This window comes from Crotalus tigris, unplaced genomic scaffold, assembly GCF_016545835.1.
Source record: "Crotalus tigris isolate CLP2741 ecotype Arizona unplaced genomic scaffold, ASM1654583v1 scf7180000019826.329540, whole genome shotgun sequence".
In the NCBI taxonomy this organism is placed as follows: domain Eukaryota; kingdom Metazoa; phylum Chordata; class Lepidosauria; order Squamata; family Viperidae; genus Crotalus; species Crotalus tigris.
Genome location: NW_024097729.1, coordinates 113,814 through 141,572, shown reverse-complemented (window position 1 = coordinate 141,572; position 27,759 = coordinate 113,814). Strand labels below are relative to the sequence as shown.

Here is a 27,759-nt window from a genome sequence, read left to right as displayed (position 1 = left end):
CAGCCAAGAAATTAAAAGACGCTTGCTCCTGGGGAGGAAAGCTATGGCAAATCTAGACAGCATACTAAAAAGCAGAGACATCACCCTGCCAACAAAAGTGCGTATAGTCCAGGCCATGGTTTTCCCAGTTGCAATGTATGGCTGTGAAAGTTGGACCATAAGAAAGGCTGAGCGCAAAAGAATTGAGGCCTTTGAACTATGGTGCTGGAGAAGACTCCTGCGAGTCCCTTGGACTGCAAGGCGTTCAAACCGGTCAGTCCTAGAAGAGATCAACCCCGACTGCTCTTTAGAAGGCCAAATCCTGAAGTTGAAACTCAAATACTTTGGCCACCTAACGAGAAGGAAGGACTCACTGGAGAAGAGCCTAATGCTGGGAAAGATTGAGGGCAATAGAAGAAGGGGACGACAGAGAATGAGATGGCTGGATGGAGTCACTGAAGCAGTAGGTGTGAATTTAAATGGACTCCAGAAGATGGTAGAGGACAGGAAGACCTGGAGGAACGTTGTCCATGGGGTCGCGATGGGTCGGACATGACTTCGCAATTAACAACAACAAATTAGAATATGTCTTCCTTGTCATAGAGCTTCCTCTTCTGTGCACGTCTCCTCTTGGTATGACGGGCCTTTTTCAAAAGTTTTCTCTTTTTAAATGAAATAGGCAGGCCCGATGCATAGTTCTTCCTGGCTATGAACAACCCTGATCTATCCTGCCCCCTTTCAACAACTTGGGATACAAAATTCCCCGCAACATCTCTGACAATGTTTTTGGCAGCAGATTTCACATACGGCTTAATGATTTCTAATCCATGCCTCAAAAAAGGCATTGCTTTTCGAAAAAGCCCATGGAACAGACCCCCTAACCCTGTCCCGTACATAATGGAGGCTCCTCGGAAGCTTGGAAGGCCTCCACTGGCTTGTGCCCTGTAGTAAGCCACGTAGTCTTGAGGGTTCCCGTGCTCCTTGATTACAACCATCCTTCACTTTTCTGAGGCCTAAAATGAAGCTTGACAATCAGCTTCCCGTTATAAAAACACACTTTTTTTTCCTGGTCGGTTTTGATTTCTATAGTAACGGTATCAATGTGATGTTTGCTGACTGGTACATAATGTGGACGGTCATAGGTTATTGTAATGAAATCGTTGTCTTGCCCTTGCACAGGCACACAGCGCAGTAATGGCACATAGTAGTCACCCACTATCTGGAGCTCTACAATGTCTGTGTAAACATATAAGGTGTTGAATCCAGGGAACGTACTTAACAGATGTTCAAGTTCTCTGCTAACTAGAATGGTATGCGTGGTATGCGGTTCATCACCTTTAAGGTTAATTTTTCGACCCCCTGCATCATACTGTAGGGTTGTCTTAGGGCCGTCCTTGGCATTTGATATAAGCTTATTCATATTTTCTAACAGTTGTCGGATGCTGCTATAGTATTCGCTTCTCAAAGAAAAATGCCATCTCTTTCTCTCATTAGCAATTTCAAAATATCCAGGAGAAGTTAATGTGTGCCAACTATGCAGATATTGTATCTCTGCTAGCCTTACTTCCCATGACCCTGGAAGATCCAGCGATCTTGCTAATTGTATAGTAAAATTAGAATTTCTGTTTTGGGGGAAAATTGCTGCTGACGCATTGCTGGGAAGGGTGATGTAAAACTCTGCCATATCAAAGATGTTGTACTTCAGTCTCCTTTACCCAACTGTTGAACTTCTCTGGCCATCCAGTCCATTTGACTAGAAATTCTCTGTGTCTCCCCCCGCCCTCTTTTTTGGATAATTTTCTCTATTCTGTATATGCGCTGTTGGTCAGCAGTATGTAGAGGTGAGAGACAGGCAAAGGTTGTGTGCAGAATACTGCCCCTCCAAAGCTTGGGTGCCCCTCCTTTCTGCATCTATCTCATTCCTTCACATCACCATAGTGACGTGAAAGTGTGCAGGTCTGTGTGACCTTGCCAGTTTGATAAGGCTGGCTGGTGAACAACAAGTTTCCCTGTTTATGGCCGCTAGTTTTTTTACTCTTGAGGATTGGTAAAGGATTTTAGCCAATGAAATGCTATTGCCATGCAGTATCTTTTTCTATTTGTAAAACTCTGTAAAAACAAATAAAGGCTCCGAGCGGGCGGCCATTTCTTTGCACCCTTCAATGACTAAGGACTGATTACTACAGCAGGAACCTTTTGGAGCTCCTCAAAGTCCCCTTTACAGGGTCACCAGTGTAATCATTTAATCTATACACCACTCTTTCCCCCCTTGTCTGCAGTTCTTTGACGATGAATATCTCATCCGTATAGCCCTTTTCAAATTTACCCTTCAGTCTGGATACCCTGACATGATCTCCCATCTTAAGACATTTTTCCTTTCTTTTCCTTTTTAAAGCTGCCCCATAAAGTCTCATCCATACACCCCTTTCGTTAGACAAATTTACGGTATTAGGAGCAATCCCGATGCTACAATGGTAAGCATTATTGTACCCCTGAATAGGATCTGCTAAAATGTCCACATACCGGTGGGTATTTCTAGCTGTGAAATATCTCCAGAGTTTGTTTTTTAGGGTTCTATTAAACCTCTCTATAACGGCTGCTTTAGTTTCGCTATGAGTGACAAAATGATGAATGCCGTAATGTGCTAAAAGTTTCTTCAGTGGAATATTCAAGAACTCTTTACCTGCATCTGTCTGTAATTTTCGGGGTGCACGTCCTGTTTGAAAGCTATTCTGGAAGGCGGATGTAACTTCCCTCCCTGATTTATCAGATAAAGGGGAGGCCCAGGCATATTTAGATAACACATCGATAACTGCTAAGATGTACTTTTTTCCATGATTCTCCTTAGAAAATTTGGAGACACCTATGAGGTCAGCCTGCCATTGATGATCTAAGCCAGACACTACTGTTTTATTTCTAGGAAAATTAATTTTTGCAGGCTTATGAAGCGTATAAGCGTCTTCTCCTGACAGCCACGTCTTGACTTGCTTCATGGTCAGGTTTTTATCATGCTTTCTAGCTTCCTGAAAAAGGGCATTCACACCTCCATAACTCCCTACACATCCCGGTGTATAATAAATACGACTTAAAAGCTTTTCATGCATTGTTATACTGAAAGACCACTGACAAATGTTCAAGTGTTGACATTAACACAGTCTTTTATTGGTTATGCAGAATTCAGAGGGTGCACGGCTCTGCCATCAGAAAAATATCCCTCATCACCACTATCAGAATCAGAAGATAAAGGACTATAACACACTATTTTATAATACTCTGACCCGCCTGTGCCCCACAAATCACGTCTGCAGTCACAAGCAAGCCAGTCTTTACACAAATTGCAGCTCTTTAACTCACAGGGTAGATAGCGTGGTCTCTGGGATAGCTCATAATCCTTGTTATAGTCTAGATCAGAAAAATCTGCAGAAGCTTTCTGACCACGGCGATTACCATAGGAATCTAAAAGCAGGGTGTCTTGAAGTGTTTGCTGTCTAGGTATTACTAATTCAGAGTCTGCAAAATATAAAGCACATCCTGTTAGCGGTGTGTCCGCTCCAGCATCATTTACATTATCATAAATAAAAACATATTTACTTACCATTGCTGGGAGATAATGTAGTATCATTCACCATTTCACAGGCTGTCCGCTAAGTACTCTGCATCTCATCGTTAAAGTTACAACACACCATGCTACAGCCATGCAACACAGGTCTGAATAAAAAATTTTCTTTATCATAACCCATGTAACAGATTTTGTTGCATTCTGCTGGCTGGAGCCTTGTATCAGAATGCTATCTTTTATTTTTATTTATTTTATTTTTAAAATTTATAAGCCGTCCCACTCCTGAAGGACTCTGGGTGGCTAACAATAAAAAACACATAAAACATAACAAACAACAATACAAAAACAATCATCCAGGGGTAAGGTTTTATAAACCCCAGGCCTGCCGGAAAAGCCAGGTCTTAAGTAGCTTACCGAAGACCAACAGGGTGGGAGCGGTCCTAATCTCCGGAGGGAGCTGATTCCAAAGCGTGGGTGCCATCACAGAGAAGGCCCTCCTCCGCGGCCCCGCCAAATGGCACTGCTTGGCCGATGGGGCCCGAAGGAGGCCCAGCCTGTGGGATCTAACCAGACATAGGGAACTATGAGGTAGTAGGCGGTCTCGCAAATAGCCTGGCCCTGATCCATATAGGGCTTTAAAGGTAAAGCCCTATATGGTGTTGGTGTAAAAACAGCTTTGGAATCAGAGGTTGACATCTTCAAAAGACTGCTGGGTTTAAATTGCTAGCTGTTCAGGCCTGCCCACACAAACTCCCCTGCCCCTTGCAATGACACGCCCTTGAGCATTGCACATGCCCAGATCATGGGGAGCATGACATGCCCGGGCACATCCCAAAAAAGGCCTAACCCCCCCTTTTTTTACTAGCAGACAGACAGAAACACGCATGCCCAGAATTGCAGTCCTGACATGCCTGAACAAGTTTTAAAACCCTACTGCAAGGCTGCTTGCCTCTTATGAGCTGGTTGGCTGCTTGCCTCTTGTGAGCATTTTAATTCCTGTTAATATTCCTTGTCTTTTGTTATAGTGGGGAGGGGGGCAGAATAAATTTTATTCAGGGTGCAAATGGCAAAATATGTGTCTTTAGATTTTGTATAAAGGTAAAAACCAGCTGTGGGTTTTAAAAGGGGCTGTGGTTTGTTTGTTTTTTCCCCTGCATTCGAGGAAATGCTTTTAAAGCTACCTAGAAATAAATATCTTTTACACACAATATCTCGGCCTTACTTTGCAGCAGATTTTCAATACTGGTCAGAAAATCATCAGCATTTAAATCATTGATATTCCTCCTAAGAGAAAAGAGAGGATGATTTAACCCCTCTGCATCCAGCCGGAGTTGAACAAAATCGTTTGGACCTATGTCCCTAGCAACATTATTCAAAAGAGGCTGTATCACATTATGAATAGCCTCTATAGCATCTACAAAAGACTGGATTCGGTCAAGATTAATAAATCTGTAGCGTTGATAATATTCCACAGCCCTGAAATTCCTGATAGGCTTCTCCCATTCCTGTACCATATCCAGATAAACATTGTTCATATTCTGAGAGTTTGCAGAGTTAGGTACTTGTAGCTGTGGTGTAGAATGACATATCTCCCCTTCCGATTGAGACGCTGGCATGGAATCACATTTATGACTGTCTGCTGGGGATGCGGGAAGTCCACCTCTATGCATTTTTGCTTTTTTGCAGGCCGGCTCTGGTTAAACAAACAAACAAACAAAAGGCTATCACCAACATTCCTAATAATGTAATACCGCTCCCCTCCCTTTAGTTTCTAAAAAATAATACTAATGGTTTTTTAGTTGGATAAAATGCTAGATATTATACCTCCTAACAGCATTCGTGTTGTGTAGCTTGTGCATGGCTGGGCCTCTTGGGGCTCCTGGGGTAATGTAAAGTCTACATATGGCTGGCCATCCTCCCATTCTGAAGGGAAAAAACCCCAGTGTTCAGAATTGTTGCAGAAATGTTTACCAGAATCTAAAATGTATGAAAATATGAAAAACAAATACCTTTATACACCCTCAAACATTCTGAGTCTGTCAATTCATTCTAGTGAAATAAAACAATCAATCAGTAAAACAAGCAAGCAGACAAGAATATTCTAAAACTCCATTTTGCATCTAAGTGTTTCAAAAATTAGCCATAAAACTACTTACAATAGTGGCTTCCATTCTGAAAAGGGTCTTCTTAGCAGATCAAATGGCTCCGGAGGTACAGATATGCCAGAAACCAGCAAATGTGACTAGACCAGTATGGACCCTGCTTTTGTATACGCTGGTGATGTCACAAATTAACCACATCAGAAGAGGTGTGTTTTTCACAACTTTTGGAAAGCTGCATTTAAATAGCACGTAATATTACAAAATAATCACATCAGAGTTGATGAGTTCTTCGCAGCTTTTGCAAATCTGGCCAGCCCCGCCTCATCAGGAAAACCCAATTGAATAATACCCCTTGAGCTTTGATTAAATTATGTTTAACATCTGCTAAAGTTAAACAGGGGTCAGCAAAAGAAAAACATAATACATATTTCATGTGATTTGTAAAGCCCATTTTATTATAAATTTCATAGCATTAAGAGGTTCTTACTTACCATTTGATGTTTTGCAGAATCTGCAATAACAAGGCTTTATAAGTTTGTTCTCTTCAATGAAACTGTATAACTCAGGTCCTTTTCTTATTCTGCACCCACGCTTGGGTGGTTTGGGGGTCAAATTTACATCAAACAAATCTCCTTCAGAGGCTGCCATCTTCAAAAGACTGCTGGGATTAAATCGCTAGCTGTTCAGGCCTGCCCACACAAACTCCCCTGCCCCTTGCAATGACACGCCCTTGAACATTGCGCATGCCCAGATCACGGGGAGCTTGACATGCCCGGGCATGTCCCTGCCCTCACAAACTCCCCTGCCCCTTGCAATGACACGACCTTGAGCATTGCGCATGCCCAGATCACAGGGAGCATGACACGCCCGGGCACATCCCAAACAAGGACTAACCCCCCCTTTTTTTACTAGTAGACAGACAGAAACACGCATGCCCAGAATCGCAGTCCTGACATGCCTGAACAAGTTTTAAAACCCTACTGCAAGGCTGCTTGCCTCTTGTGAGCCTGGTTGGCTGCTTGCCTCTTGTGAGCATTTTAATTCCTGTTAATATTCCTTGTCTTTTGCTATAGTGGGGAGGGGGGCAGAATAGGTTTTATTCAGGGTGCAAATGGCAAAATATGTGTCTTTAGATTTTGTACAAAGGTAAAAACCAGCTGTGGGTTTTAAAAGGGGCTGTGGTTTGTTTGTTTTTTCCCCTGCATTCGAGGAAATGCTTTTAAAGCTACCTAGAAATAAATACCTTTTAGAAAAAAATATCTTTTAGAAAAAAGGGGTTAAATGCAGGCTCTGGCTGCCTTTCAGGGGCTTCTTTTTCCCCAGCTTTTGAGGCAATGATTTTTAAAACTCCACAAAAATTAAAAGCATCGTTAGGCTAGAATGATTAGAAATAAAAAGCCTTTTTTATTTTTTATTTCACAGCTCCCCAAAGTAGGGCTTGTTTCCCCAAAACACAGGCCTCTGCTAATTATTCACTTTACTTAGCTCTTTTTGGTTTTGAATGTCCATAGAATTAGTCTAGGGTTAACCTAACCATGTGCCCAGAGGATTGACTGCCACTCTTGATGGGATTAGGCCAAAATGTCACATCTGGAGGGTGGGGGCTGAGCACCTCACTTCCTTTTAGGGCCATGCCCTGTTGACGTAATCAGCACATGGGCTTGTTTACTTTGATGACGTCACTGATCAAAAGTGCTGATAATTTTCATTAAAAAAAGGTATACACTACTTCTACTTGTGGATTAATGCTGAATATCAATTTTATATATCTTCAAAATAACTTGGACTTTGAAGAAGCTGGGTAGAAAATTGTTGATGCCTTTGAGCTTTGATGTTGGAGAAGATTCCTGAGAACATTCCAGGGAAGACTCTTGAGAATATTGTGGATACCCAATAAAACTTATCATTGAACAAATCAGTCCAGAATTTTCACTCAAAGCACAAATGACCAGACTCATATGATCATATTTCAGAAAGTTTGTGCAAAGCTCTCTCTAGCTCTCTAGAGAAAGTTGTAAGGGTGGGAAAGATGGTAGGAAGGAGACATGATGGAATTAGTTACAATCAGGGCTTTTTTTCTCATAGAACGCCCAGAACGGAGTTCCGGCACTTTTTTGGGATGGAACCTTGTAGAGTAGGCAAGGCGAGTTGTATGACATGTGTGAGTTCTGGCATCTTTTTTTTTTTTTTTTGTAGAGAAACACTGGTTTTTAAAATGATGACAAATATATCAAAGTCCTCAAGAACTAGGCTGGAGATCTATTGTAATGGACAAAATCTATGTGGTTGCTTGTAATTGACAGTGACTTGATGGTACCTAATCAAGCAACCAAGTAAGAGAGCAATTGGAAGTGACTTCTTTTTGTGAACAAAACCTCTACTGCATAAACTAACCAGAACTGAAGCAATTGCAATTTTCTTCTGCGTACTGAAAATTGCATCTCAGTATAGAATTCTATCCATGACTGGTCTTGGATCTGTCCCTCTCCATTTAACACTTATGGTAACTTGTGACATGATTTCCACAATCTCATTCATTCTTCTCGTAATACTCAAGAACAAACAGATGAAAACTCTGCAGTTCATCTAATTAGTAATTCAAGCACAAAGGCTTGTTTACTTTAAAAGTGTAGTGGGAAAATTGTAATGTATAATTTTTGAGAACTGATATCACATTGTGATCTGTTTCCTGTGTCTTTGGTTTCAGGTTTGACCAGTACTATTGAGAAAAAATGGAAGGAGCTGCGACGGTTCACAGTGTCCACCTTGCGAGATTTTGGGATGGGGAAAAAAAGAATGTCTAAGAGGGTGCAGGAGGAAGCTCTTTGTCTGGTGGAGGAAATAGCTGCCACAAAGGGTAAAAAAAAAAAAAAGCTGGAAAGGGTTTTTGTATTATGTGAGGTTACAGGAAAAGTAGATTGTAAACTTAAATTCAAATCCTCTGCACTTAAATGCACACAATAAAGACAAATTTAGATAGGCAGTAAATGCTCCCCTCCCTTTTGTTTTCACAGTATTGTTCAGAAGCAAAGGGAAAATTAACACGGCTGTTTCTCCCTCTTTTTTATCCAGTGTCAGCTTTTGGCATGATGAAATTACAAGATTGTCAAGAAGTACTGAAATCTTACTGTAACTGCAGCAGCTGAGAGATCAGAAATACTAGGAAATTGTTTAATTGGGCAATTATGGCTTTATAAAGTTACAACTTTGTCCAAAAGAAGTAAAATGTTAGGCTGGATGCAGCAACACACATTAAGCAAATTCAGAAATCAACAACAAACTTTATGGATTAAAGAGATAGGTAAACTAAGTGAGGCAAGAAACACATACATAAGAACAGGCTGCATGAGGGACAGAGATCTGTAAGGCAACATAGGGCCACAAATAGAATTTATTCAGACAGTTATAGCAGTTTTGAAAGCCATCCTTGTGGCCACATTTCTCCTGGAAGGAGATACAAAAAGAAGCAGGAAAAAAGTGTATAGGATTATTATTATTTTTTAAAAAGGGGTACATTAGAAGGAGAGAAGGGTGGATGGAGGTAAAGAGTGCTTGGTCAAAACTGGAAAGAGAAGCAAAAATGTTTCTGAAAAATATCACTTAAACATAATGCTATATTAAACACCAGGCAAAATCAGCAGCTAGCAAAGGGCAAGATAGATAGGTAATTTAAAGGCAGAAATGAAACCATGGATAACAATTTGAGAGTTAGGGAGTTTGCAAGAGGGTGGAGAACTGAAAGGCCCTGTGGATCTGAATTAAGCGGTCATAAATAGTATTCCTTTAGTGAGTTGTGGTGTCTTTGAATATAATCTTTAATGGACAAACCTCTGGAATGAGAAGGCAAAAATAATGGAATGACTAGCAAGTGATATTATTTAAAGAAATATAGAAAGAAAACAGGGGAAAAAAGTTTAGAAGGAGGAAGGGAGGTAAGAAAGCAGAACCTACAAAGAGGTGAAGGAGGGAAGGGACAAGGTGGAAAAATCAGCCATGAGCAGAAAAAGAAAAGCAAGGGGTGAGAAAACAATTCTAGACTGAAGGCAGCCATACATTTGTGAAGAAACTCTAGTGGTAACCACGTCAATCTTTGAATATATATTTTAGTCAATTTCAAAATGGAACATGAAATACTATGTTGTATCTTGATTAAAGTGTTATAGGATTTTAATATTGAGTTTATATTCCATACTTAGGAAAGAGGGAAAGAATAATAATTCCAGTTTATCTGAATCACTTTTTGTTCCAGTTTTGAGGTGAGATTTGTGGAAGAGAAGATCCACATTCACTGATCCCACTCATAAGAGTCTGTGGTCTTTTTTGCAGGGCAGCCTTTTGACCCAAGAAGAATTTTTTCAAGTGCTGTTTCTAATGTGATCTGTGCAGTCGTCTTTGGCAATCGATTTGATTACAAAGATCGAAGCTTCATAGAGAATCAGAAGGTTATGGAGTCTCAATTAAGATACTCTGTTAGTTTCTTAGGACTGGTATGTTAATCCATCTGATCCTCTTCTTGTCATGAACCCTCATTTTAACTAGTGGGTGCGTTTGTGGGTGCAAATCAGAAATGTAAAGATTAGACGTGATGAGCTACTGAGCAGGAGAAGCCAAATCTAGACATCCAGCATGACTGAGCCATCTAAGCATAAATTGGTTCTCAAAAAATCTCTTCTGGCTGGGCTTATTTCCTAGGGAACTATTTCCTTCTCTTGTAACTCCTTTGGGCCATGTCAGATTCTGGACAGGTGCATTTCTTCTTATCATAGAATTGTTAGACAGTTCCCCTATCTTTATGCATACAGCCAGTTTCTGTCTTTGCCTCTTGAAGGACTTTGGCCATTTTCACCATTATCCATTTGTGCAACTGATGGGGGAGGCTAGGAAAGCAGCAGGAGAATCCCTTGACAAAGTAGCTTTTACAAGGAAGTCAGCCTAGGTAAGGAGAGATCTGGGGAAAAGCTTTTCAAAGACACTCCTCTTCAATTAACTTATTATAGATATAAATTCCTATTAACAGTTTCCAAGACACTGTGTTTACCTGAGAGTAGAATTAAAGATAGTATACTGAAATCCTTGTGATTCTTGTCTTCTTGGGTTTGGGTCCATCTGAGGATTGACAATTAGCAATATCAGACTAAAAGCTAGTCTGTGAATATTTAGGGCATTAATCCTCCACCATAATGGTCTAATAAGATATAGTATTTAATGTGAACTCTGTGACAGGTGTACAATACATTTCCAAAACTAGTGGAATACTTTCCTGGGCCACACAAAGACATTTTTGCTGAGGCTGAGCATGTCTGTGAATATATCTGTGAGAAGGTGGAATTGCACAAAAAGACATTGGATCCCCAGAACCCCCGTGACTATATCGATTGCTTCCTTCTTAGAATGGAGAAGGTAGGCATACATGTCTGCATAATTGTCTGCATAATATACATTTAAGATGGAACTAGTTGATCCTATATGAAGAAGTATTGAAATATTTATTCTCCCCTTCTTTTTTGTTTACTTTTGGACAACCCATTCATTGCCCTTTGTTGGCATACATTATTATTCCAACATAATTGTTTTAAAGGTATCCATACAATTCTGCAAATTAGATCAAACAATAAAAATGAACTCTGTTATCTTTAAGACAGCAGAATTCTTCAAAAAAAATAGTATGCATAGAAATTTTCTTCCCATGCTGATTTAAATTTTAGAAGGTATTTTTTTTAGAGATCTTCTACAGTTACAATAGGTGATATAAAGATAATTAAGTACAGTTTTCTAGAATCATCTTGTAGAAGAAATTTCTATTAGAATTAATTTGTCAGATGTAACAAGTACATTTCTATGGAACAGATTTAATTCTTTTTTCCAACCATATACCTTAGGAATTGCTTAGGCCAGCTCCAACAACATTAGTCAAAATCAGAGTATCCATTCTTTATTGCCAACCAATCTTGTGGTAAATATTTGATGGGCAGATCAAAGGGGCAAGCTGTTTCTTCCTCTGCATGAAATGATGATCCCAGAAATACCTTAGAATTGAAGACCTTTTTTTATATTTTCTAAAGTCACTTTGATTGAATTACATTTCCTTTAATTGAAAAAGACACTATGAAGAGTTTCATGAATTACTTTATTTCAATTCCAAGTAGAATTTTTATTGTTCTGTTTCTCTTTTCATTTTTTTTTAAAGGAGCAGAACTCATCTGAGGGTGTCTACACTCCTGAAGATCTTGTGATTATTGTGTTTGGACTTTTTATGGCTGGGACAGTAACCACAAGCCATGCTTTGCTCTGCAGCCTTCTAGCGATAGCTAAATTGCCACACATTCAAGGTATAGAAATACCCACAAATATACAAAGGTGTCAGTACTCCTAGGACTGCCATTATTAATGCTAAGAAAGATGGTCTTTAAAAAAAACACATTTCTTTCAAAGAAGAAAGAAATTAAGATGGTGTTGAATAAAATAAACTTATTGCAGCTGGATTACTGCATTTTTCTGGGGAACATTTGGGAAGTGTTTCCCCACTGTCTTCTTATAGCATATTTTTTTAGATTTCCCAGACTAGCTAACATGCCCTTGGAACAAGTGGATTTCCTGTTGAATATTGAAATTTTATGAAGACAATTCTAGTGAACTATATTGATTAGACCAGGAAGAGACAAAGGTGATTGAATGCTGTAACAACAACCTTTATTCCCCATATAGCCATAGGCCAATCAACCAATTACATGAATTTAATACTTGCTTTATGGATCCTAGTGGGAATGAATGAACTTAGTATAGCATAGCTTTTCTTAGGGATCATTTTTGCAATAATATAAATGAACATTACTTTTAATTCAAGGTATCATCTCTAACATTTTTGAACCATGCTGCTGTATACAGTGGTACAATTGTTTCCCAGAGGAATGTATAATTATGACATAGATAAAAAGTAATAAAGATTGTTACAGAATATAATTAATCTTAATCCATGATACTTCCTAAAGTTGCTTGATTAGTTGTAGAGTAAACCACTAGCTTTTTGGAAATGGGCCTCATGCTTTTTGGAGGAATGAATGCTTGTTGCTATGGGCATAAATATTAATTAATGTATACATATAATAACAGCTTAGGAAGTTAATTTAAGAACTGTATCTTTTCTCCTGACTACTGTTTATCCCATTTTTGGGTGGAGACGCTAATCTTCAGAAAACCCATACAGAAATACTTTGTGCTTACTGCTTATTGCCTCTCAAGATATCTAGTAAGGCACAGAGATACAAATAATATTAATAATAATATGCAGTACTGCAGGCCACTTTAGCTGACTGTGTTCAGCAGGTCAGCGGTTCATATCTCACCAGCTCAAGGTTGACTCAGCCTTCCATCCTTCCGAGGTAGGTAAAATGAGGACCCAGATTGTTGGGGGCAATGTAAATATATATATATATATATATATATATATACATTGCTTACTGGTGTACACCGCTTAGAGAGTGCTTGCACTTAAAGCGGTATATAAGTCTCATAAATAAATAAATGAATCCCATCTTGCACTAGGAAAGTTGAAATGGTCTCTACTGAGAAATGACCTTGAGAAGGAGCCATTGGCCCGGCTAGAAGTGTCTTTCCTGAATGTGCTTCGGAACACATGTTTCTATTTAAGTGATAGCTGACTACAGGTGCTGAGCATGGCAAAGTAAAAGGTTATCAATCTCATCTCAATATGTTTTTCTCACAGCTAAGGTGCAACAGGAGATTGATGAGGTGGTGGGTACAAATTGCAAGCCAAGCATGGAAGACCGGTTGAAGATGCCTTTCACAAATGCTGTTGTTCATGAGGTTCAGCGATATCAGAAAGAGAGCCTTGAGATCTTTCCTCGGGCAACAACTTGTGATGTAAAATTCCATGGTTACACCATTCCCAAGGTAAGATGATACAAGTATTTATGAAGGCTCTCTAAGGAACAAAAGAAACTTAGAACTTTGATACGTGAGACAGTTTGAATAAAAGAGCAATTTAGAGAAATATGTATTGAAAGAAATATCTACTCCTTCTCTCCTTGTTCTTCAAGGTTCAGCAGATGGCTATTCATTTTCTGTTTAGGCATGTGGGAAGCAAAGGCACTTTCTTCTCCATATGAAATAATATCATCTAATAGCATCTGTTTCTTCCTCTCCCTCTAGTATATGCCTATTGTACCAGTCTTCGCTTCTGTACATTTTGACCCTCTTCATTGGGAGACTCCAGAGAAGTTCAATCCCAATAATTTTTTGGATGAACAGGGCCAGTTCAGGAAAAAGGATGCTTTCATGCCATTCTCAGCAGGTACAAGCCTCTGGAACAGATTGTATCACAGATTCACATGATTACCTGATTCATGTTATTCTTTTATCAAAGACAATCCCAGTAATTACTTCCTAAATAGGTTTTGTTTTCTTTATTGCTATTGTAGGGAAGAGGGCCTGTCCAGGGGAGGCCCTGGCTAAGATGGAGCTCTTCCTGTTCTTCAGCACTCTGCTCCAGAATTTCACCTTCTCTCTGGTTGGGGACACCAAAGACTCGGATGTAATGTCTTTGTATAATGACTTCAAAAAAAACCAATACCCCCTTATACGAGCTGTTAAACGTACAGTGGACACTTGTGGTTAATAATTAGGAGAAAGCACCTATACTAATAGATACTCAAATGAAGCATGTGGCATGGCTATTAATTTAAAGGCAATCTTAACAAAGATGTGAAATAAAAATACAATATTTTTATAGCAAATATAGTTACTCTTATCTTTTATCTGATTACATATTTTGGTGCAATTAAGAATACTTCTGAAATACTTACTAGCTTTTTTTCTAAGCTATATTTAGCAAATTTTCAATATATAAGATTTTAACTTCATACAAGGATCTCAGAAGTATTATCACAAATTGATGTTGTGGATTAACCTATATTTGAAGGTAACAAGGAAGAACTTTTATTGATGCGCTTTGGCTAAATGCAAGATCAAATCATGTTTAAATCTGTTGATATCTAATGGTTGTTTTAAAGACTGACAGACTGAGTATTTATATGATTAAACTATAATATTTGCTTGGCAATATATAGAACTAAAACATGTACTAATTTACCTCAGCCTCTCTAGTAGTGTCTGAGGTAACTGCAATTTTAGAACCCTTAACAGATGTGGCATTTGACTGAATCAAGGCAGTCAGTTTGTAAGGAATTAAGAATAAAATGAATCTTAGCATGAGTTATTTATCTGATAAATTACTTTATTATTGTGGATAATAAATAATTAGAACATCTAACTTCAGAAAATCAATGGTTCCAGATGTACAAAATGCAAAATATACATTTTAGGATTTCAAAATGGAAGCCATTCCTCAGCAAATATTGTTTCACATTCACTAAATTCCTCAAAGCTTTCTTTTTCCTTTTTCATCCACTACTGATAAAATCTCCTGTTGAAAGGTTTTTGCCTGATGGCAGATAAATTGACCCAAGAAGGTTTTGCCTACAAAATGTAATTAATCAACCACCCAGTTACATGATTCTTACACAGATATATCATGTAGAATGCACTCAACAATCCTTCTTGTGATTATAGAATTTTGTGGTAGGCAATACCTTTTTGCTGACCCAAATAAAAGAAAAATACCCTTCAAAAATATTTCGAATTCAATTTGATTCTGGGATCAAATTGATCTTTGATCTTTTTTATTCTTTTCTGCTGGAATTGTAAAAAATGAAATTGTTTGAATCAAACCAGGTTGTCCTCAAATGAAAGACCACTTGCATGGCAGGAGACTGAGGCCCATATATCAAATGTTTGAGGTCTCAATGTCTCATCCCAAAAGCCTCAGTTTACCCACCATACCATCACACATCTGCTCTGATGTAGGTGCTTGCTAGTTAAGTGATGACCTCTCCCCCCAGTCTGTTGTGATCCTCTCTAAATTCTCTGAGGCAGAAACTGAACATGCAGATTGTTGTGTCCTGGGTCTGCTGAGGCAGAAGTGTTGCAAATGGTCCTGGGGATTCTAAAAGCTGCCCGGGACCAGACTTTTTGGTGCTGGCCTTGCACACATGCACAAGGTGCAAAAAGGGAGAATTATGATAGGCTGTTTGGGAAACTATAAAAGGCCTGTGAGCCTGTTGTTTGTTGAGTGGAACTGGAATTGAATAAAGAAGAACTTGATTGAAAGTGGTATTGCGTATTGCTTCAATGCCGCGAGCCCCAATACATAAAACAGATGAAATGTGCTGTTGATCTGAGGAGCTGGCTAGCAATTAAATATGTCAGATTGTTCCAGGTGACAATGAGCACAACGTGTGTTTTTTTTTTGTGTGCTTGCATGTGTGTATGTGCTCGTATGTTAGTGTGTATCTAACTCAAATCATGAGTGTTAAGGTTAGAGTTAGGATTATGGTGGGCACATACCTCAAGAACCATGCCAACAGCTACTCAGGGCAGAGCAAAGATGATCAGCCTAACTGCTTAAAAGGAAAACATCAATATCCCTAATTTAGCCATCCCAGCATCACAGGGGTATAGAATTGCTATTTCCTGGTCTTTGCTCTTCTTTTGGACTCCAGATCTGTCTTCCTATTGCTCTTGCTCCTTGTCCAGCATTTGGATCCTGGTTCTCAGTACATCTTTGGCAGTAGAGGCTTGGGGCTTGGGGGATCAGATAAATATAACTGGGTAAACATGTAAACAATTTCTTTTTGATTATGATTAGTCAGATAAAAATATCCAATGACGAAGAAGATTAAAAATATAGAATTGTCCAACATCTCACCACTTAAAACAATGTCCCACAGAAAAGCTATAAACACTATCAGATTCTTTGCATAATGTAATCTTGGTTTGCTCCTCAATTTTGTTGAAATTTAATAGATTTACTACCATACTGGGAGGTACTTCTGGCATTGGAAGATCTATGCCACCAATCTCATTGCCCTGCAGACCGGTTCCCAGGGTGTGGGATTGGAATTTGATTCATTAGTTCCTCTGTTCCAGACTTAGGAACTAACAATTGATTGCCCTCTTGTTTTTAATTTTGTTGTATAAAAGATGGAGGAGAGCCCCTTGGCTATATGATGTCTGTTAGGGCTTAAGCCCAACAGCATGGTAGTTTATGCTGTATGTTAGGGCTTAGACCCATAGCAAATTAACACACCACTGTTGGGAAATGTCCAGTGAGGTAGGGAGGAGAAACCAAATAGGGAGTTAGCTTTGAATCATTGTGTAGCCTCAAGAGATCTAGAAGTGACACCCCCTAAATTCCAATGAAACTACCCCAAAGAAGGCAAGCAGTCTGGGGAGATTCCTGTACTATACATATAATTTTAATAAAGTAGTCAGCTTGAACCCATCACGTGTTGATCTATTGCTTGGGCCTGACATCCACTCACCTGCATAGATTCTGAAAGCCAGGGTATGGCAGAAAAGAATGGGAGGCTCCTTGTTGTGAGGACTGGTTATGGTTGTGATTAGTTGAGTCACTATAGTGCAGGTTTGTAGTATAGTTTCCCTCTGTTAAATCAATCTATTCAAGGTGCCTGATGAATGTTGCTGGGTGTCAGAGGAAGCTTTGGTTTTTCTAAGGCAAACCACGGGGAGTCAGAAGTACGGGAAGCTAACATAGCTATTGAATGATTTTCTTGTCCAACCTTGGCACCTTCTCCTCCACTTTTTCCTCAGAAAGAACAAATCCCTCTAACTAAAAAAAAAGAGAATGGAAACAAAGAGTAACTGAGCATGTATAACAACACAAATGCAACAAAATAAGTTTGCCTGCATTAAAGCTTTTCCAAAGAAACAGCTAGCGCAAGTATTAAAAGGTGCCAATACCACAATATCAAATATGATCGCTAACTCACTACAAGAAACAAACCAATTAATAAATGGCATGGCTACAGTTATAGCAGAATATCTGGGATGAAAAAAAAAAATCCAAAGGAAAAAAAGCTAAAAAGTGTACCACCAAAATAGAAGATCAGGCTGAAAAATAAGGTCAGCATTTAAGATGCAAGCTAGAACAGATGAAAGAAAATAAGCTATGGTGGCAAGGCTAGACTGGTGGACCTATGGTCCAATAATACTTTTTAATCATGGAAAACCTACCCTCAAATCCAAAAAAGAGTTGGAATTAGAAGGATGTGTCTGTCACTGGTTTACATACAGTATTTACAATCAAAAGAAAGGTTTTCATTAGATAAAAAGATTATGGATTTGACTTTGCAAAAAATGAATTGAATACTTTACTATGTGGTAATGAGGAACATGATATCACTAAGGTTTATAAACTGTTACAGTCTTACTTTGGTACTTGCCCTTAATTGGTTTCATGATGCATGACAAGTACCAAAAATGATGAGTACCAAAAACACCATGTGATTTACCATGTGATCCTTTGTTTCGGCTGGGAAAGACTTCCTGTATGTTCCTTTTCCTATGTCAGTGACCTTCCCAGCATGGCCAACAAGTGGTGGGATTCAGCCAGTTCGCATCAGTTTGCAGAACCAGTAGCTAATGTTTTTGTTGCCAGGTCCAGAATGGACTTCCAGAAGTGGCATCCACACACAGAACTGGTTATTCACATATTTGAATCCCACCACTGTGGCCAACTTTCTGCCCATTCTTCACAGCTGTGCCTCTCTTCCTATTGCAGTGTGTTGATTACCAAACAAATGCTGAGTACTGGGACAACATTTTTGCATTAAAACGTGTTGAATTCCAAATTTGATGAGTTTTGAAGTGGTCCATTACTGAAGTATCACTACTGAAATTGAATTTGGAGAATGAGTACGGAAAGCATTGTATAATCCATTGAGCAAAGAGTTTTGGATATAATATAATGCTTTAATGATGGGAAAATATGCAGATGAAGGGTTTAAAATTTACATTAAATTATAATTTAAAAGATTACTTTGTTGTAAAATCATGTACCGTTGATATTTAACACCAGAAAAATTGTCAAACTGAACAAATGTGTGTTGGAAATTTAGGTGTAAAGAGGAACTTTTTATTCTGTGGACCTGCAACAAAGCAAAGAAATATTGGTGTAGGATTCACATCTTAATACAGAAGATTCCTTAAATGAAATTCTGGAAATAAAGCAGCCAATATTGTTTTTTCTCAATTTTCTGATGTTAGTTTGTTCCATCCTACTTTTTCATGTTTCATGAAAATATGCATCTTTTGCCATGTTCTCCCTGTACAAATATGCATTTTATACTATATGTGCATTTTCTTAGCAATTCATATTCGTACTATGTATATGTAGATTTTTCTACATGGCAGAATAAAATCCAGAGAACTGCAAATAACAAAAGATCAAAAGGCAAGATATCTGGCCTTTTCTGGGTAAATCAAATGATTAGTGTGAGTACTGTAGATGTAAGTCCCCCTGAAAAATTGATATTGAACCCAATAAACATAATTTGTGTTGTTGTGGCTGCTCACAGCAGTGCAACCTAGTCCTCTGCTGTTCTTCTTATCTTTTGCAAAACTATAGTAAAATCTGGAAGGATGATTTCGAAAATCTGTCTAGTTTAAAACATGCGAAAAATCTGATCTGGACTTTACAGAAGTGGAACCTTATATCCAGGCAGTGGAAAAAGAAGCTGCTGTTGGGAATCTTGAAAAATCTCCATTCCTAAATGAAAAAGATATTGATTAAATGAAAGTAATAAAAAAACTAGAAATGAAAGCACAGCTGCTAGCCAAAATTCTTGGAGAAAAGAAAAACTATCAAACTATGTTCTCAGAGAAATTGATTCAAATAGGGGAAAAAATGGTACAATACTCTACAAGAGGGAATGGGAGAAAGGCAGAAAGATATCAGATTCTGTGATTTCTCTGTATCTTGATTTCTACCTCATTCTCTCTGGAAACATTCAGATTACAGTACAACAAATGAGAATAATTAATGGAGAGAGCTTTACCTCATTGATCCAGAGCGTCTTGTAGTACTGAACAGCAAATTTTCTGCCAAGTTTCTCTGCTATCAAATTTCTGTAGCAAGTAAATACCAGTTAATTTTGTAGTAAGAGGCAATCTGAGACCTTACAGAATATTCTTTCAATATTTTGGACTGCCTTAAACTTCCAATCACTATTAAATTTGTTGTTCTGATCCTTCTGAAAGAAATAAGGGAATGTGTTGTTGTGGCTAAATCAGTTTATTACATGCACATGTCTTTTTTGACCATCGCTAAAGCTGAGTATATCCAAACTGTTTTGTCCTGAGCCTGCAAAGGAAGGCTCGGGACGTTGCAATGGTCCCGGGTAGTTGCAAGCTGCCCGGGAGCAGACTGGCTGGCACCAGCGCTCGCACACCTAAATGTTGCCTTTTCGCCCGGGGATTGTTATTAAGAGAGGCTGAGAGGCTTGCGTGCCTCAGAGTTGTAACGGGGCTACAGAACAACAATAAAGAGGCTCCTGAAATACGAGATGCTTTGTGACTTATTGCCAATAGCTGAGGATTCACCACTGGCAATGAGGATGGGATGCCTTACAATCAATTGAAGACATTGTAAGCTTACCCTGGAGTCCTGAAACAGCTAGGAAGATGGCGTTAAACTCAGCAACTGCCTGCCAATACAGCGTTGTTGGAGGTAAGCTGGCTGATAGACCCTTTCCGTACTACTGCAAAAATGGCAAAGATAGGAAGACTTTCTGAGTTTGATGTTACGCATCCAGAAAGATGGGAGTCTTATGTGGCCAGAGTAGAAAACTATTTCAGAGTAAATCAAGTGAGAGAAGATGGCTTAAAGGCCGCCACCCTGCTGTGTGTTTGTGGTCAAGATGGATTTGAAATTGCTGAAAATTTAGCAGCCCCTGCACCTCTTGAATCTGTTACATACACAGGTTTAAAGAAATTACTAAAAGAACATTTTCAGCCCAAGTTGTCTGTTATTGCATAGAGACATACTTTTGAACAGAGGGATCAACGGGCTGGTGAATCAGCTAAAGAGTATGTTGCTGAATTTGGAAGAGCAGCTAAGCCTTGTGAGTTTAAAGATTTAGAAGAAAGGCTGAGAGACAGATTCGTATGTGGGCTGAGAAACAGAGACTTGCAGCAGAGACATTTTGCTAAAGAAGAAATATCGTTCCAAGATGCCTTGAGAGAGGTTACTGCAGAAGAGGCAGCAGGTGGGGCAATCAAGAATATGAGGCCAATCAGAAATACTCCAGAAGCTGTTTCCGTGCACCATGAGGGAGTCCAGGAGAGCTTGGAAGAGGACCCTGATGAAGAGGTGGATCATCTCTACCCAACCAAAGAAAGAAAGCAGATGGAAGGCAAAGAAAAGTCTTCAGCTGTACCCAAGTGCTTCGGGTGTGGAGGTCGCCACAAGAGGACCGACTGCAGGTTCCGTTCTGCAATTTGTAGAGCATGTGGAAAGCAAGGCCACATAGCAGCTGTGTGGCTAGGCCATCAGAAGGTACAACCCCGAGAAGAATTGCGCCTGAAAGGTACCAGGGTCCCTAGCCAAAACAGGGTGGGTTTCTGTGCTTCACAAAGAAGCATTTATAGGACAGGTACACACAAGCCACTCAAAAAGAAACTGTCACTTAAAGTGAAGTTGCAAGGAGTTCCATTGGTGATGGAACTAGACACTGGGTCTGCACTTTCAATTATTTCCTTTCATACATTCAGAAAGATTTGTTCTGGTAGTGGATTCCAGGCCAAGCTTAGGCCTTCTAATATAGTTCTAACAGATTTTCAAAACTCCAAAATGTGTGTTAAGGGGGAGGCCACCTTTAACGTACAATATAAGGATTTTGAAGGTCCATTAGATGTATTGATAGTGGGGGGTGAGCGCACGAGTCTCATAGGACTCGATTGGTTTGAGGCCTTGGGAATACAAGTTACAGGGCTCAATAGCTTGCAAACAGTAGGTCTACAGGAAATCTGCAAAGAATTTGCAGATGTTTTCAGCTCACAGCTGGGCACATACAAAGGGCCCCCAGTTTCCTTAAAATTGGACCCCACTCCTATCAGAGTAAAATCAAAGAGAGTACCTTTTGCTTTAAAAGGGAAAATTGATGCTGAATTGGACAAATTGATTCAGCAAGGAGTCTTAGAACCTGTTGACTCCAGTCCTTGGGAAACTCCCATAGTCATGCCTCTTAAGGCTAATGGGGACATTCACATCTGTGCAGATTACAAATGCACTCTAAATAAGGCATTGCAACAACATGCCTATCCTGTACCTGTAGTCAGCCATATTCTGGCTGCCCTCAAGGGGGGGCCTGTTTTTGCAAACCTAGATTTAGCACAGGTTTATCAACAGTTACCTGTTGATGAAGCTGCTGCTGTAGCACAAACCATTGTAACACACCGGGGGGCATTCAAAGTCAAAAGACTACAATTTGGAGTAAATGTGGCTCCTGGAATTTTCCAACGCGTAATGGAAAATACCTTGAGGGGTATACCAGGGGTTTGCCCCTATTTTGATGATGTCTTAATTGCTGGAGATTCCACTCAAAATTTAGCTGAGAGATTGAGGGCTGTCCTGCTGCGGTTCTGGAAAACAGGCCTCAAATTTAAAAAGGACAAATGAAAAATTGGGGTGCCTTCTACAGATTTTCTGGGATTCAAAATTGATGCCAATGGGATTCATCCTGCTGAGTCCAAATTAAAAGCTATCATGCAAGCTCCTAGGCCTAAGTCCAAAGCTGAACTACAAGCTTTCCTGGGCCTCTTGAATTTCTACAATTCATTCATTCCTAACAAGGCTAATGTAGCTGAACCACTTCATAGGCTTCTGAACAAACAGGCAGTGTGGCAGTGGCCACAAGCACATGAAGCAAGCTTCAATGAGGTTAAGGCCTTACTCACATCCAATAATGTGCTTGCACATTTTAATGAAATTCTCCCTGTGTGCATCGCTTGTGATGCCTCCCCTTATGGGGTGGGAGCAGTACTTAGCCACTTTAGACCGGATGGAACTCAGGTTCCTGTTGCGTATTACTCCAGAACCTTGTCTTCTTAGGTTCCTTTCACGAGGGTCATCCTGGCATTGTACGAACGAAGGCGCTTGCGCGCAGCCCTTTGTGGTGGCCTGCGTTAGACAAGGAAATTGAGGCTAAGGTACACATATGCCACCTTTGTCAGCGCTCATGCCCAGAAATGCCCCAGGCTCCTGTGCATTGATGGGAGGAAACAGTCACCATGGTCTAGGGTGCACATCGATTACGCTGGGCCCTTTCAGGGTCAATTCTTCTTGGTCCTGATTGATAGCTATTCAAAATGGCTTGAGGCTGTACCTGTCTCTTCCACCACCACTGCAAAGACTATTCAAGTACTGAGGGGGATTTTTTCTGCACATGGGCTTCCGGATGTTTTGGTGTCTGACAATGACCCTCAATTCACTTCTTCTGAATTCCAAGCTTTCTTACAGGCCAACATGATTCGTTATGCCACCTCTGCACCATTCCACCCTTCCACCAACGGTATGGCTGAACGGATGGTCCGCATCACCAAGGATGCTTTAAAGAAACTGACCTATGGGGACTGGCACCACCGGTTGGCTGATTTTCTTCTTGCTTACCGCACCACACGTTCAACTTTTACAGGGAGAAGCCCAGCTGAACTTCACTGGGGGCGCAAACTGATTACTAAACTTGACTGGTTGCATCCGGACAGACTGCCTCCTAAGGTTACACAACCCAGGGCACCGAGGCAATTGCAAGTGGATGCCCCGGTATGGACCCGTAACTACAGGTATATGTTGCATCCAAGCAACCACACCTCCAACATTTAGGCTGCAAATTTGAATACATACGAGACATTTTTTATGGATCAAGGTGCCGTCTATAAAACATTTTATAGAAATTTTCCCGTAAATTTTGGGCTTGTGTAAATTTAAAATTCCTCACTCAAATAGTCTCCCATGTATCTCATAAAATCGGTTCATCAAAATTTTGAGCACATTTAACCATACAATCTTTAACTAATTCTGCTTCTGAATCCAATTCCACTAATACACCATAAATCCTTTTTATGTGGGTTCGGCTTTGATCTCTAATTTGTTTTAGCAAGTTCTCATCCTCTCTAAGCAAACCCACTTTATAATCTATCTTCCACCTTTCCAATAATTGTCTGTTCTGAAACCATGAATAATTAATATTTTCTTGTGCTAATTCATCTATGGATTTTAATTGCCAATTTTTACCATCCCACTTAACTAATTGTATATAAGAAATACTATCCATCTTAACTCCTTTCCTTATTCCTTCTATTGCATGCTATGGAATAGCCCATAATGGAATTCTTGAATCAATTCTATAATATTTCTTCCAAACCCGAAGTAAAGAAGTTCTTAAAATATGATACTTAAAAACCCTGTCAACTTTTTTATTATAAATTAAATAGGCATGCCATCCATATAATAAATCCCACCCCTCCAAAAGGAGTATATCTACATTTGTTAAATTAACCCAATCATTAATGTTAAAACCACAGCATCATAATACAATTTCAAATTCGGTACCTTGAGTCCACCTCTCTCTCGTATATCTTGTATAATTTTAAGTTTTACTCTTGGTTTTTTCCCTGCCCAGATAAATTTATTGATACCTTTCTGCTATTCATCTAGGTTTGCTTCTTTCTTTAGAATAGGTATCATTTGAAATAGAAAAAGAAACTTTGGCAAGCCATTCATTTTGATCGCTGCTATTCTCCCCAATAGAGACAATTGCAGCTTTTTCCAATTCTCTAAGTCCTTTTGTATTTTAAACCACAGCCTTTCATAATTATTTTTATACAGTTTTGCATTGGAAGCAGATAAGATAACCCCCAAATAGTTTACCTTATTGACAACCTCGAAACCTGTCAGTCTAACTAAGATCTCCTTATCCAAGTTGGCCATGTTTTTTGACAATATTTAATCCCAGAAATTTAAAAGGAGTTTTTTTTTGTGAAGTACCTAAACAAATAGGTTTATTCTGAAGTATGGGATAGATTGGAAAACAAGAAAGTAGTCCTTTCAAAGAGGAAATGTCTTTCCCACAGTGTACACATTATAAAACTGAACATGCTAATAGAATAAAATTAGTCAACTGTCTGGTGACATTCTGCCTCCTGTGTTTGTTCAAGGGAGCAAAACAGAAGAAAGTCACCATTTGGAGTCCATTGGTATATCTGATACACATTACGCACATATACTGTATGTGCACTCACTGTGATCATTCAACAAGTGGTGTCAGTGCTATAATGTTACTGATATTTTATACAATTTGTATTGTAAATGTAAAATTAGGTTTTTCTGTTGTTTACCAAAAATGCATGCATATCTTTAGGCTGAACTTAGGCTAAATGCAAAGATTGCATTGCTTGTGTTGCTTGATTGGTTTGCTGTAGTTTTGGTAAATGTAAAAATATGACCAGGGATTGTGAATTAGGAACAGACAAATTATTAGCTAAAGAAATATAATTTTTAAATTGTTATATTGCTCATGGGTTATTTTAAAGTGAATCTAGGGTGAATTGCCCTTGATTGGAATCTGTGACTATTGCATAGATAGCTTGCAAAAACAAACACTCAAGGCCTATGTGATATGACTGGATTTTGTTTCAACAAATAAAAACCAACACAATATCATTGTCACCGAACAAATAGGACATGACCTGCCTCAATGAGATGCTCCCTGTTGCTTCTGGAGATTCATCCTGTAGTTTCAGTAGATGGAAGAAGACTGCACAGAAGCAGTTCCCATCACTGTCTTCATGAGTCAAAACCTCCCTAGACACAACCCAATGCCATAGTCTTGTTTTACTTTGAGAAGGGGGGGAGGGAGGTGTCATTGTTTTGAGAAGCAGCTTCAGGGGATGCTTTCCATGCACCTTCATAAAAGTGAAAGTCCCTTCAGAACTTTGTCCATTTCTGTTAACTTGTTTCCATGATTGCTCTGGGGATTTTATCAAAATCATAACTATCAATTTTCTCCTGCCCTATATTATCTTTATAAAAGTCTTAAAATATAGTTCAGACTGAAGGAGAGCACAGTCTATTGAACTCTTTATAAAGATTTCAACTCAGTATTGTAAATTAGGGGTTGGTAACAAATCTAATGTGTAATTGATTTTTTGAACTGCAACTCTCAGAGTCTCTTATTGTTGACTATGGTTGCTATGCAGTCTTAGAATTGAAGTCCAAACCTTTGGAAAGTGCTAAATGGCCATTCCTTTTCCTATGTCTTCGTTGTCTGTTCATTTGATACTGTAAATGAGGGGTCTTCAAACTTGGCCTTTTATGACTTGTGGACTTCAACTCCCAGAATTCTCAGCCAGGCATATTGATTCTTTAAGTCCTCCTGAAAGTTTTCTCTCAATCCCCTGATACGCAATGCAAACTCCATCTCTCTGTATTGTGAAATAATTTGTTCATCCTGTGTAATTTCTATCTTATTCTCCACCTCCTCCATTCTAGATTCCAATCTTGTTGCATTTTCAATAATCTCCTCCATTTTGTCATCAATTCTTTCAATATGCAGAGCAAGACCTTGAAATGCAAATAGGATGTCCTCCCTGACTTGCTTGTTTTTTCCTCCAATAGCTCTTCTATAATAGCCCTCTCTGCAATTATAAGATCTTTTACTTCCTCTTTAATATCCAAAGCATTCCTTTTTAGAGCTTCTTGTAAGTCTTTAAGAGAACTTGCAGGAGGAGGGGAGGGTGGGGGTGATTTTGGTTTCTGAGAAACAGGCTGAGACATTGGAGAGGAGATGGAAGCTTTAGGAGCAGGGAACAAACGTTTTGAAGCCATTCTCTTAAATACAAAAGAACAAAATTCTTGCCTATAAAATCACAGTTCTTTAAATAGTAGCAAAAAGAAAAAAAAGAAAAAAAGAAAGAAAGAAAAAGAAAAAAAGAAAAAAGAAATCAAGTTCTTGCTTCTATATTTAAAACATTGATCTATGTCCAACTTTTAACTTTGTTGCTAAATCAAACAAGAAAGACGATCGCCATTTTGCCTTTCACTTTCCCTTTCTTCAAAAGGGAAAGTAAACAATAAAAAGAGGAGAAGATACTTGCTGGAGTTAAAGTCACAATCAATCTTAAATGCAGTTTCTCCTGGTCTGCTCCGTCTGCATTTAAGTACTCACAAGCCTCCCAAAAAAGCAGATGTGGAGTGGCGCCTTGCTTCATCCTAAAGCTTCGGGACAAAGACGTCCTGGAGTGCGGAGATGGCTCAGGCTCCGAGGGAACTCTACCCTCTGATCCCTGAAATTATGGGGATCCAGGGGAGCTCTTACCTCTACCTGAGCAGCTCTTCTCCTCTCTTTCTCCCAGGGAGGAGATTCAAACCGCAGGACAGCTGATTGTAAAAATCCCGCGGCTTTTACACAACCCAAGAACGGGCTGCTTTGTGAAAAGCAGCCATCGTAGCTGCTTGATCCACAGGAAGTCCCCCTATCATGCACAGTTGATGCTGTGGGGTGTGGGCAGAGGGTGTGACCACCATGGTGCTGCTGGGCTGCCTGGGTGATCTGCGGTGGGCCCTGAAAGTGGTGAATGGCCCTCCAGGCAGGCAGGGTGGGGGTGGGGCAGGGGGTGGAGCAGGGGCAGGGCCAGTTTTTGTGCACTCGGTCTCTAAAAGGTTCGCCATCACTGACCTATACTATACCTGTGCATTTGGTTTTTCTTGCCTAAATGTAGAACCTTATTTTTTTCACCATTGAATTTCATTTTGTTAGATAGCACCCAATGTTCAAGTCTGTCAAGACCCTTCTGTATCTTAAGCCTATCTTCTGGAGTGTTGGCTATTCCTGCCAGCTTGGTATAGTCTGTAAATCTGATGAGTTCCCCATCTATCCCCTCATCTAAATCATTGATGAAGATGTTGAAGAGCACTGGGCCCAGAACAGAGCCCTGGGGCACCCCATAACACACTTCCCTGATGTAAATGCAGTTCCATTGAGGACCACACACTGAGTATGGCCAGCTACAAATCCGTCTGGTGGTGATGCTGTTTAACCCACATTTTTCTATCTTATCAAGTAGTAGGTTGTGGTTTACTGTCAGAAGAATTTCCTGGTTCGCTTCCAGCTAGGAAAAGCTGAGGATGAAGGAATTTGAGGACAGCAGCTATCGCAAAACAGATTTTTATTTCAGGAAGGCAAT

The 27,759-nt window shown here is 39.5% G+C and overlaps 1 protein-coding gene across 1 annotated transcript in view; it reads left to right on the top strand.

Moving 5' to 3' along the window:
- LOC120317799 (cytochrome P450 2C5-like) overlaps positions 1-15,825 on the top strand; it is a 33,937-nt gene extending 18,112 nt beyond the window's left edge. Inside the window, exons 3-9 of the mRNA XM_039364675.1 lie at positions 8,348-8,497; positions 9,967-10,127; positions 10,864-11,040; positions 11,828-11,969; positions 13,364-13,551; positions 13,810-13,951; positions 14,079-15,825. Of these exons, the coding sequence (XP_039220609.1) occupies positions 8,348-8,497; positions 9,967-10,127; positions 10,864-11,040; positions 11,828-11,969; positions 13,364-13,551; positions 13,810-13,951; positions 14,079-14,275 (1,157 nt within the window). The 3' untranslated portion in view covers positions 14,276-15,825. The remainder of the gene's footprint in view (positions 1-8,347; positions 8,498-9,966; positions 10,128-10,863; positions 11,041-11,827; positions 11,970-13,363; positions 13,552-13,809; positions 13,952-14,078) is intronic.
- The last annotated feature ends 11,934 nt before the right edge of the window (positions 15,826-27,759 follow it).